At 39.3% G+C, this 13140-nt stretch overlaps 1 protein-coding gene across 1 annotated transcript in view; it reads right to left on the reverse strand.

The window, feature by feature from the left end:
• LPCAT2 (lysophosphatidylcholine acyltransferase 2) overlaps positions 1-11926 on the reverse strand; it is a 66733-nt gene extending 54807 nt beyond the window's left edge. Inside the window, exons 1-2 of the mRNA XM_064582016.1 lie at positions 11631-11926; positions 116-255 (exon numbers count right to left, since the gene is read on the reverse strand). Of these exons, the coding sequence (XP_064438086.1) occupies positions 116-255; positions 11631-11801 (311 nt within the window). The 5' untranslated portion in view covers positions 11802-11926. The remainder of the gene's footprint in view (positions 1-115; positions 256-11630) is intronic.
• Positions 11927-13140: the final 1214 nt, after the last annotated feature.

Here is a 13140-nt window from a genome sequence, read left to right on the forward strand (position 1 = left end):
TAAATGGTGAATATTGAGTCGGCAGCAGTAGATAAAACTCTCGATTGATGATTAAACTATGGCAAACTCTTCTTTATCTTGATTTACCTAACATTTAGACATTATTCTTTCTTACCTCCTCCAACCAGTTATTGGATGGGTCAGCTTTTCGGGACAGCATGCTGTTGAAATGGCAGCAAATGGCCATGCCAGTAATATAATTAATGCGACCAACAAGGCACGGATTGGAAGCAGGATAATTCCAAGAAATAAAATCTGAAAGTCAAAGTTGATTAAAAAAAATAGGTGAATGGCCAGTATTTTAATGTTCTGGCTATCAATCAGAAACACGGAAGAGGAAAGTTTTGTGTTATCTATGCGTTCACTAAAGGATGAATTGAACATTACCCTGCCCCAGACATGAAGCCAAGCACAAAGAAAAATAAGGTACTATATCCCACCACACAACACCTACGATGTAGAAAAGCAACAGTGAAGAAAACCAGGTCCTATAAGAACATGTGATCTGTTTATCAAGGAAAGTAACTAGAGGATGCTGGGGAAACAAAGTATCTGACTGAGCAGTCAGGGAAAGCTTCCTGGAGGAGTTGAAGGCTGAATGGTCTTGAAAGAGCAGCAGAAGCTAGCAAGGTAAGAGGGGAAATTGCTTTTTGGGAGCTATCAGTAGAAGGAAGAGTGTTAATGAAGTTGTTAGAGTGTGAAAGAGTAAATGCGTTATTTTATATACCTGCCAGTCCTTTATAACTAACAACAATAAGGAGATGGAGAAGGAAATAAAAAACAAGAATAAGAATGAAAATTAGTAAGAATGGCCAATAATACACGAATGCTTATTATGTAGCAGGCACAAGAAGCACTTGGCATGTAGAAACCTATTTTATTCCTACAACCTTAGGCTGTTTTACATACAGGAAAGGAATGGCACAGAGGAAGTTAGGTGTAGCTGCTGAGATCACAGTTACTAAGTGGCAGCACCAGGGTTTGAACCCAGCTTGGTTACAAAGCCCTTGCTCTTAATCCTATACCATACTGACTTTTTTTTTTAAAGATTTAAAAAATTTATTTGTCAGTGAGAGAGAGAGAGCACAAGCAGGGGGAGTGGCAGGCAGAGGGAGAAGCAGGCTCCCTGCTGATCAAGGAGCCCAATGCGGGACTCAATTCCAGGACCCTGGGATCATGACCTGAGCTGAAGGCAGATGCTTAACTGACTGAGCCACCCAGGCATCCTACCATATTGACTTTTAAGTGAAATAAACTATCCTTCACATTCTGCATGGAGCACTGGGTGTTGTGCACAAACAATGAATCATGGAACACTTCATCTAAAACTAATGATGTAATGTATGGGGATTAACATAAGAATAAAATTTTAAAAAAAGAAATAAACTATCCTTATGCACACTAAATTATCTTTCTTCTATTAGCCAACTACACTACTCAAACAGCGCTGTCCTTCTGCCTCTCCTGGCCATTAATGTGAATCTGAGCATCATCAAATAATTTATGAGGAGCACCAAATGATTTTGCTTTTCTGTCAAACAATTTAACATATAATTTAATCTGTCAAATTATGTGTGTGCATGTGTGTGTGTTTGAAGTCAAAATTATGTACAAGGAAATGTACAGCTCTTAAGTAGATCGTTCAGTGAGTTTTGATAAATGTATATCCTTGTACCTACCACCCAAAGTAAGACACAGAACACATCTACCCTCCAGTCATCTTACGCCTCTTCCAGTGAATCCCTACCCACTTAGGCAACCGATGCTGGATTTCTATCACTTGGATTAGTTTTGTCTGTTCTTGAACGTCACATAAATGAATCATACATTATGCATTGTTATGTGTCTAAGTTTCTTCCACTTAACATGTTTTTGAAATTCAACTATGTGATTTTGTAAATGAGTAATTCATTATTTTTGATTGCAGAATATGATTCCACTGTATGCCAATAGACAATTTGTTTATCTATTCTCCTGTTGATGAATCTCAGGGTTTCCAGTTGTGGGCTCTTATGGACTGAAGACCCTATGAACATTCTTATACAAGCCCTTTTGTGGACATGTGTTTTCCTTTCTCATATGAGGAGTGGAACTGCTGGGTCATAGATAGTTTAACTTGATAAGAAACGGCCAAAGCACTCTCCACAGTGGTTGCATCATTTTAAAGTGTCACTGCCAATGTATGAGAATTTTGGTCACTTGCACATCCTTGCCAACATTTGGTCTTAGTATTCTTTTCAAAAAATCAACTTTATCAAGGCATAATTTACATAAAATAAAATGCACGTATTTTAAGCGTGCAGATTAGGAGTTTTTCAAATATATATCCCTGGCCCTTGGCAACTAGTGACAGGCTCCTTTTCACCCTAGTTTTGCCTGTTCTAGATTGTCATGTAGAAATCACCCAGTATGTATTCTTTTATGTCTGGCTTCTTTCCTCCATATTTTTGAGATTCTACCATGTCGTCATTATGTACCAGTAGTAAAGCCTTTTCGGTTGCAGAGTATGATTCCACTGTATGAATATATCATGATTCATTTTTCCATTCTTCTTTATATGGACATTTGGCCTATTATAAGTTTTTAGCTATTATGAATATAGTTTTCATGGACATTAATGTTCAAATCTCGGTGTGGACATATATTTTTACTTCATTGGGAGTGAAACTATTGGGTCACGGTATGGTTAGCTTTACGAGAAACTGCCCCACTGTTTTCCACAGTGGTTGTATCATTTTACATTACCAACAAAGTATGGAAGTGTCTGTTGCTCCACATCCTCACCAACATTTGGTGTTGTCAGCCTTTCTAGCCATTCAAGTGGGTATAAAATAATATCTCATTGTGGTTTTCATTCACATTTCCTTGATGAACAATGATGTTGAGCACATTCTTCATGTGCTTATTGGTCATTCCTTTAACTCTTTATGTTAAGTGTCTGTTCACGTCTTTGGCCCATTTTTATTGGTTTGTTTGTTGTTCCCTTATAAATTTGTAGGAGTTCCTTATATGTTCCACTTCCAACACCTTTGTCGTTATATGTATTGAAGTATTTTCTCCTAGTCCGTGCCTTTTCATTTTCTTACTGGTATCATTTGATGAGAAGAATTTTAATTCTGATGTAGACTAATTTATCAATTTTTAGTTTTTGTTTTCTGTGTCCTTTCTAAGAAATCTATACTTACCTCAAGGTCATAATGATATTTTATATTCTCTTTTCTAGAAGCTGTATGGTGTTAGCTTTTGTTTCAGTTTATGATTCATCTTAAATTACTTTCTGTGTGTGGTATGCACTAGGGATCAAGGTTTGTTTTTATCCATAGCTCTATCTAGGTGTTCCAACACCATTTGTTGAAAAGACTTGATACTCCATAATGAATTTTCTTGGCAACTTTGTCAAAAATCAATCAAACACATATGTGTGGGGTCTCCATTATGTTTCATTGATTAGTTCATCTATTCTTCTGTCGATACCCCATTCTCTCAACTTCTGCAGTTTTTTTTTTGCCCCCCCCCCCTTTTTTTTTAGCAAGTCTCAAAATCAGGTACTGTGTGTCCTGCAGCTTTTTCTTCTTCAAATTTTTTTTGGGCTAATCTAGTTCCTTTGCATTTCCACATACATTTCAAATTAATTTGTCAGTTTCCACCCAAACAAAAAAGCCTACTGGGATTTTTATTAGGGTTTCAATGAATCTATAGATCAATTTGGAGGGATTATCACCATAAAAATATTGATTCTCCCAATGTATAAACATAACATATCTCTCCACTTATGTAAAGGTCATTAATTCCTCACAACAGTGTTTTGTTGTTTTCAGTGTAGTGGTCTTACATGTTTTTGGTTAAATATATTCCTAATTATTTAACATAATTTTATTGCCATTATAAATAAGATTATTTAATTTTACTTGGCAATTCTTTGCTACTAGTATATAGACATGTAACTGATTTTAAGTTTTAATCTTATGTCCTACAACCTAGCCAAGTTCACTTACTAGTTCTAGTTGTTAGCCATTTTGTAGATTCTTTAGGATGTTCTACATATACAAACATGACAATGGTGGATAAATACAGTTATAATTTTTCCTTTCTTATTTTTAATTTTTTAAAATTTTATTTTAAATTTCAGTTTAGTGAACATACAGTGTCCTATTAGTTTCAGATGTGAAATACACTGATTCAACAATTCCATACATCATCCAGTGCTCATCAAGACAAGTGCATCCTTTAATCTCCATATCAGCTATCTTACCAATCCCCCCACCCACTTCCCCTTTGGCAACTATCAGTTTGTCCTCTATGGTGATGAGTCTGTTTCTTGGTTTGTCTCTCTCTTTTCCCCTTTGCTCATTTTGTTTGTTATTTGTCTGTTTCTTAAATTCCACATATGAGAGAAATCATATGGTATTTGATTTTCTCTGAGAAAATTCACTTTCCTTTCTAATCTCTCTGCCTTTTATTTTTTTCTCTTATTTTATTGCACTGGCTAGGACCCCCAGTTCAACGTTGAACAGAAGTGTTGAGCAAGATATCTGTCTTGTTCCCAACCTTTGGTGGAACAGCTTCAATATTTCACCATTATGATGCTAGCTAAAGGTGTTTCATAGATGCCCATTATTAGACTGAGAGTTCCCTCTTATTCGTATTTTACTGAGAATTTTTTTTTAAATGTCAGTGGATATTGAATTTTGTCAAATGAGTAACAAAATTTCTGCAACTATTGAAATGATCAAATGCTTCTTATCATATGTTTGGCTAGTATGATAAATTACATTGAAATACACATTTTTGTATGTTAAACCAACCTTATGTTCCTGGAATAAACCAAACTTGGACAGGATATGTTATCTTTTCCACATATTGCTATATATTTGACATGCTAATATTTTGTTAAGGGTTCTTATATCTGTGATCATGAAGGAAATTGGTCTATAATTTCCCTTTCTTATAACATTTTTTTCAGATTTTGTTATCAGGATAATGCTAGCCACATATGTTTTTGTATATTGTATTCATTTTCATTCATCTCAAAGTATTTACAAATTTTTCTTATGATTTCTTCTTTGAATCACTGATTATTTAGGAGTAATTTAATTTCCACATATTTGTGAATTTCCTAAATTTCTTGTTATTTTTTTCTAATTGCAATCCATTGTGGTTGGATAACATACATTATATTATTGTAATCCTCTTACGTTTACTGACACCTGTTTTATGGCCTACTATAATTGTCTTAGAGAATATTCCATGGGCACTTGAGAAAAATGTGTTTTCTGCTGTTGCTGGATGGAGTGCTCTCTTTATAGATTTCTTAGGTCTAGTTGAGTGTTGTTCAAGGCTTTTCCTTGTTTATATTCTGTTTCATTGTTCTACCACTATTGAAAGTGGGGAATTGAAGTCTCTAACTACTATTGTTGAATTGTGTATTTTCCACTTCAATCTGTTTTGCTTTGTGTATTTGGGGCTCTTTTGTTAGGTGCATATACGGTTCTAATTGTTATATTTTCTTGACGATGCAATCCCTTTTTTTTAAAAAAAATATTTATTTATTTGAGAGAGAAAGAATGAGAGAGAGAGAGAAAGCATGAGAGGGGAGAGGGTCAGAGGGAGAAGCAGACTCCCTGCTGAGCAGGCAGCCCGATGTGGGACTAGATCCTGGGACTCCAGAATCATGACCCGAGCCGAAGGCAGTTGCTTAACCAACTGAGCCACCCAGGCGCCCCAATGATACAACCCTTTTATCATTATAAAGTGTCTTCCTTTATCTCTAGTAACAATTTCTGTCTTAAAGTCTATTTGATTTAACATTAATATAGCCCCTCCAGTTCTCTCTTAGTTACTGTTTGCATGGTATATCTTTTCTATCCTTTTACTTTCAACCTATTTGGGTCTTTGAATCTGAAGTGTGTCTTTTTAGATAGCATAGAGTTGGATTATGTATTTTTTTTTAAATATTTTATTTATTTGACAGAGAGAGAGATAGCGAGAGCAGGAACACAAGCAGGGGGAGTGGGAGAGGGAGAAGCAGGCTTCCCACCGAGCAGGGAGCCCGATGTGGGACTCGATCCCGGGACTCCGGGATCATGACCTGAGCCGAAGGCAGACGCTCAACGACTGAGACACCCAGGCGCCCGGATTATGTATTTTTATCAATTCTTCCATCTCTGGCTTTTAATTAGTGTGTTTAATCCATTTATATTTAATGTAATTACTGATAAGATTTACATCTGCTCTTTTGCTACTTGCTTTCTACATATCTATGTTTTTTTTGTTTCTCTATTTCTCCATTATTACCTTTCTTTTATGTTAAGTAGATATTTTCTAGTGTACCATTTTAATTCCCTTGTCACTTCTTTTAAAATTAATTTTCTTAGTGGTTGCCCTAAGTGTTCCCAACTTCATTTACAGTAACCTAGTTTGGATTAATACCAGTTTAATTATAATAGTATATAAAAATTGTGCTCCTATAGCTCTATTTCCTCCCTCCTCCTGTTTGCTATTTTTGTCATATAAATTACATCTTTACACATTATATATCTATCAACACAGATTTCTAACTATTGCTTTATGTAGTTGTCTTTTTTTTTAAGATTTATTTATTTTAGAGAGAAAGTACATGTGCAAACACAAGTGGGGAGAGGGTTGGAGGGAGAAGGAGAGTAGCAGACTCCCCACTGAGTGTAGAGCCTAACACAGAACTTGATCCCAGGACCCTGAGATCATGACCTGAGTTGAAATCAAGAGTTGGACGCTTACCTGACTGAGCCACCTAGGTGCCCCTATGTAGTTGTCTTTTAAATCACATAGAAGACAAAAAGATTTACAAATAAAAATTATATTTATATTGGCTTTTATATTTATACATGTAGTTATCTTTACCAGTATTTTTATTTCTTCATGTGGATTGGAGTTACTCTCTAGTGTCATTTCAACCAAAGGGCTCCCTGTAGTATGTCTTTCAGGGCATGTATACTAGTGACAAATTCTCTCAGTTTCTGTTAATTTCTCTTCTCTCTCTCTTTTTTTAAAGATTTTATTTATTTATTTGACAGAGAGAGAGAGAGTGAGAGAGCACAAGCAAGGGGAGCAGCAGAGGGAGAGGGAGAATCAGGCTGCCTGCCAAGCAGGGAGCCTGATGGCGGGGCTCGATCCCAGGACCCTGGGATCATGACCTGAGCCGAAGGCAGACACTTAACCGACTGAGCCACCCAGGCACCCCTCTCCTCTATTTTTGAAAGATAGTTTTTCTGACTATATTAATCCTGGTTGACAATATTCTACTTTCAGCACTTTGAGTATATCATCCTATTGCCTTCTAGCCTCCATAGTTCCTGATGAGCAATCAGACATTAATCTTATTCGGGATCCCTTTGTGTATGATGAGTTACTTCTCTCTGCTTTCAAGATTCTCTCTTTTTCTTTGCCTTCTAACAGTTGGATTATGATGTATATAGGTATGGATATCTTTGAGTTTATTATACTTAGAAGTCATTAAACTTTTTGAATGCATAAATTTTTCACCAAATTTGGCAAGTTTTCAGCCATTTTTTCTTCAAACATTCTTTGCCTCCTTCTGTGGCTCCCATTATGTTTATGTTGATACACCTGATAATGTTCTACAGGTCTCTGAGATTCTGTTCACTTCTCTTCATCCTTTTTTCTTTCTGTTCCTCAGATTAATTAATCTCAATGGATCTATCTTTAAATTTGCTGATTCTTCTGTTTGCTCAAGTCTGCTGTTGAGTCCCTCTAGTGAATTTTTCATTACAGCTATTGTACTTCTTTTTGGTTCTTCTTTAATAATTTCTATTCTACTAATAATCTCTATTTGGTGATTCACTGTCTCATATTTTCTTTAGTTCTTTTGACATGGTTTCCTTTAGTTATGTGAACATATTTAAAATACCTGATTTAAAGTTTTTGGATAGTAGGCCAACATCTGGGCTTCCTTGGAGATAATTTGTATTGACTGCTATTTTTCCTATTTATGGGACATACTTTATTGTTTGTTATTATCATTTTGCAATTTTTTCTGTTGAAAAGCAAACATTTTAAATAATGTAACAACTCTGAAAATCAGATTCTCTTCCATCACCAGGGTGTATTGTTGTTGCTGTTTGTTGTTGTTATTTGTTTGTTCAGTGACTATTACGAACTAATTCTATAAAGGCTGTATTCTTTGTCATGTGTCATGTGTGGTTACTGAAGTCTCTGACCAATTAGTTTGGTAGTCAGCTAATGATTAGATAAGACTTCCTTAAGTGCTTGGAATCAATAAGTTCCCCAGTGTTTGCAAAGAGCCTTTGTGTGCATGTTGGAACACACCTTCAACACACAGCCAAGTGGAAGTTCACAACTCTACCTTAGCTTTTACCTCCAGTTTGTACAGAGCCTGATGGTTAGCTAGAGGTGAGAGCTTAGGGTATTCTCATTTGTTGTTGTTGTTGTTTTTCAGGTCACATGCATAGCCCTGGGTATACACACAGGCCTATACATGTGGATACCCTTCTAGATTCCCATGAATATGTCAAAGCTTTTCGAAGTCCCCTAACTTCAAGCTGTTTGGTTAAGCCTATTGTTTGCTCCAATCAGTATTCACCACCTCAGGTAGCTGTCATGTTAAGCAATTGCCTCTGATTGTTTTGACAAACACCCCTGGAGAAAAGACTGTTTGCAGTGGGTAACCTCCAAGGTAGGTTAAATAAGCCTTGCAAACACCCTTGCAAATGACCTAGAAATAATCTTGACTGCAAGAAAGGACCATAGCATAGACCCCAAAGATAGAGTTAGAATGAGGTTATAGTATATTCATATAAGCTAACTCACATTCACAATGAGTAGCTAATATGGATTTTAATTAAGTTGTCAAATATTGGGCAACTTTTTTTTCTGTGCCATTTCTAGGTCTGCAACAAATAATAGTATTTAACAGTAAATAAACCAACTTTGAGTAATCCTTTGACAAAATAAGAGGATTCCCCATCATATTTCCATTTGGTAATACATCATCTATGTAGGGAGGCCTTCTTTCCACACTCTCTCAGGGTTATTGTCCTCCCTGGATCTTCTTCATAGTACTACTAAAACACGGAAATGCATAATTTTGTACTTGTCTCTTTAACTTTTTTCAGTGAAACATAAGCTTTAGATAGTCAGAGTTCTTATTTCTCTTGTTCACTGCTGTATCTCCAGAAATTAGCCTTGTGCCTGGTACATAATAGACATTCAACAAATACTTTTGGTATGATAAATGACCCACAATTACTACCAAACACTTATTTCAATTCCATATTCTATTGAGGAAATGAAAGCTAGGCTACTTGTTTCCATGCCACTAAGTAGCAGGATCTTAAATTGTCAAAAAGAGAAGGGGAAGGGCAAAGCTAAGTCCTACAATGAGATACAAAAGTGACAACAGTCCTTAAGCAAGATATTGATCACTTTCAAGGTTAAATTTAGTCTGAATTGATCATAGTAAGTCATACTTAAGTGAAAGTATATCCATCTTTTAAACTTGATAATACAGACAATACTGTTTTTCAATCAAGTCTGTTAAATCTTCCCTTTGCCCAGATTGTTCAAGACATTGAGACCTCTTTGGTCTACATTTTTAGTTAAAAAAAAAAAAAAAAGAAAAAACCTAGACCTATTGAATTCCATTCAATACAAACAGTAAATTTTAAGTACAGTATAAGATTTGTAGGCAACAAATAGCATAACTATCAATATTAAGATCACCAAACAATCCAGTTTCTTTCACACATTATCTCACTTAGTTTTAACCCTTCTTGATGTAGGACTATTCCAATTTAATAAATGAGTAAAGTGAAATTCAGAGAGGTTAAGTGACTTGGTCAAAGTCATACAACTAACTGATAAAGGGCACGGCCTGAGCAGGCCTTCTGACTAGACTAATGATCTTTCCACTATACTACAGCTCTTGGAAAGCTATTTGAAAGTGTTCTCCAAGTTGTAATAGGCCATGTTATAAAAAAAAAAAAAAAGAAAACCAACACCAACAATTAGTCTCTCTATAAATATGCCACTTTGGTCCTCTCTCCAAAATATGAAGCCAAATAGACATACTTACATTTAAGAATGACTGATTTCACCAAATCAAACTAAAATTAATCTTGAGTGATAGTCAAGGTATTTAGAAGTGTTTCAGAAGTTTTAAGATACAAAGGGAGCATCTATCCATTTAAAGACATGAAGATCAAATTTTTAAATATTTAGTTTCTTTACAAAGAGGTATTACTACATTATCTTCCCCTTCCTATCTCACACCCTTCTTCAACCCATTTGCCCATTTACCATTACTCTAACCTGCCTCTCCACTGTGGAGGACAATGGTCTCAGGGCATATAAGTGCGCTATGCAAAAATAACACTATTTCAAATCTGAAGTAAAGAAATGTGTGAGATGGACAGGAAAACATCAAAACCTTTTTTTTTTCTTTCATGCAGGACACACAGGACAAATGTAGTGTGCACACTCTATCTTGTTCTTTGATCGCTAGCTTCACCAAAGGGGAAGTCCTCAGAGCAAGTTGTAACTGCTAATGGTAAAAGAGCGTTTTACAAGAAAAAGGAAAGAAAAGGAAACTTCCTTTTTGTATTCAGCGGTTTTTAACAGTGGAAGAATGTTTGGAGAAGTGTTGAATCTCAAAGAGTTTGAGTGAAGACTGATTCAGGACTGATTCAGGGTGAAGACTTCTGAATACCTTAAGCTGACCCACATTATCCCTTTTCTTAGATTCTGATTTCCGACCCTTGATGCCCCTTCTCAGCTAGATCATCTTGTTCTAATTCCAGACCTGGGTTCTCTGCCTTCTCCCTCACTCTTCACCTCCTAGACTGACTCCTCTCCTTCCCTAAGGCAAAAGAAAAAGAAATAAAGAAAAAAAAAAAAAAAAAGACTTCCCCAAGTCCACTCTCCTATAGACTGGCCACCCCTCCGCTCTAACAAACTCAACTTGAAGTTCTTGTCACAGATTCACCTCCCTTCTCAGCATGGAATGTTTCCTCCGCTACTGGCCTGCTCAGCTTTGTCTTGTTTAGGACCTGCCCCTCAGATCCACATGTTCTTCGCATTTTCTCTTCTCACACACCCTCAGACCACCCTCCAAGTGTCCTCAATTCTCATACCCACATGTCTGCCCCTTCCAGACTCATGGAACCTTCAAAAGCCCTCACCTCGCAGATCGACATCTCTTCCTTCCTCAGAGCCTTTGCTTCTCAGACGGGCACCCCCCACCTGGGATACCTCCCCATCATACCCACACTCCCCTCAGACAACAGCCCCCGGCAGACCCTGGTCCCTCTCCTGGATCTGCCTCCTCTCTCAGACCCACATCCCTCCCCTGGATCTGCCTCCTCTCTCAGACCCACATCCCTCCCCTGGATCTGCCTCCTCTCTCAGACCCACATCCCTCCCCTGGATCTGCCTCCTCTCTCAGACCCACATCTCTTCACCTCTCTCACCTGGCTCCGCCTCCCCTGTCAGATCCACGCCCCTCCCCTGGATCTGCCTCCTCTCTGGGTCCGACTTCCCTCACCTGCACCTGCTTCCACCGTCAGACCCACGCCCCTCCCCTGGTTCCGTCTCCTCTCTCGGGCCCGCGCCCTCACCTGGAGACGCCTCGCAGCGCCCATCCGCGTCTGCTGCACGAAGGGGTTGGGGACAGGCGGCGGGAAGAAGGACGCCTGGCGGGGCACCATGGGTGGCCGCAGCCCGGCTTTCTCCATGCCCGCGCCCGGCACGGTGGCCGCCACCGCCGCCGCCTCCGCACACTGGCTCATGGCCCAGCCGGGCGTCGGACCGGATCCAGCGACGGATGCGGAACGCGGGAGCGAGCGCCCGCGGAGACCTGGGGGGAGCTTCACCAGAGTCCCAGCCGGCGGCGCAGCCTTGGGGCTTTCGCGCAGGCGCGAGTCACCTACACACCGTCCGGTCTCGCCCCGCCCCTCTGGCTCCAAACGCTCCCCCCTCCCCGCTCTGGCTCCACCCTCTGAGCCTTAGCCACACCCCTTTCGGTATCGGCTTTTCCTCTTTGGTCCGCCCCCTGGAGGTGACTTTCTCCCTCAGAGCAGGGCACCCCAGTGACAGTTTAGGCAGAGCTCTCTGCTTGCGGGTCACGCCCACCTGGAGTACCAACCTCTTTTACGGGCTTTGTGGCTGACCTTGGCTAAGTCGGTGTCTCCATGAGCCTCAGTTGGCCCCTTCTGTAAAATGGGGATATATAGAACTCAGATAAGCAGAACCCCAGGCCAGCCACTGCCAGGCTGTTCCGCTGAAGTGAGTTAATATATCCAGGGTGGGTTTTGTTTTATGCGTTTGATATCTGGTATGTTTTGGTTTTGCTTAAACCTGTATGAGGTGGTGGTTTGTCAGTTACAGCTGAAAGATTCCTGACAAGGGAGAGATTGGTACCTGGGGTGGAATCTTCCCCTCAAAACATGGACTGACCTTGGGAGATGGCTGTCCAAAGGAAAACTGAGCATTCCCAATGCTGTTATTAGAAAAAGGCAGAAACAGCTATTGCCTTCCACACGTGATGAGGAACCTGGCCCCGAAAAGGGAAATGATTGGGGCTGTGGCTCCATTTCACCCTGAGGTTCAGGGGCCTATCTGGACCTGTATGGGTGGTGGAGGGGCTGGGGAAGATAGGCACTGAGGTCATTTGGTCAAGCCCTCAGTGCTGAGAAGAGGCTGGAGATGGGGAATGACTTAAAATTACCGGTCAACTGCTCACATCCAGCTGGAGGGCATGGTGAGAATCAACCTGGGCCCTAGCACAGTGGCTGCCTCATACCCAGCTACTGCAGAATCTCAGAATCTTCCAACCGCACCAGACAGATGTGTGGCTTGCAGCTCCTCACTTAACCTCTCCGAGCTTGTACTCTCATCTAAGAATGGGGAAGGATTAATTTCTACCCCATAGGGTTGTGGTAACAATTTAAAAAAATGTGCAGTGTTCATAAAAAAAGCAGTCAAGAAATGGCATCTTTCAGGTGTTATGTCGTGGAGCAGCTGAATGTTCTCAGTGTAATAGAGCGGGTTAATAATAGTGTATCACAGGGATGATATAAGCCTCGGGGGTCTTCAAGTAGGGACTGGCAGTCCCGTGTGGCTCTTTAG

This window comes from Mirounga angustirostris, unplaced genomic scaffold, assembly GCF_029215605.1.
Source record: "Mirounga angustirostris isolate CCGP_5_RB_7025 unplaced genomic scaffold, mMirAng1.0.hap1 SCAF_16, whole genome shotgun sequence".
Taxonomy (NCBI): Eukaryota; Metazoa; Chordata; class Mammalia; order Carnivora; family Phocidae; genus Mirounga; species Mirounga angustirostris.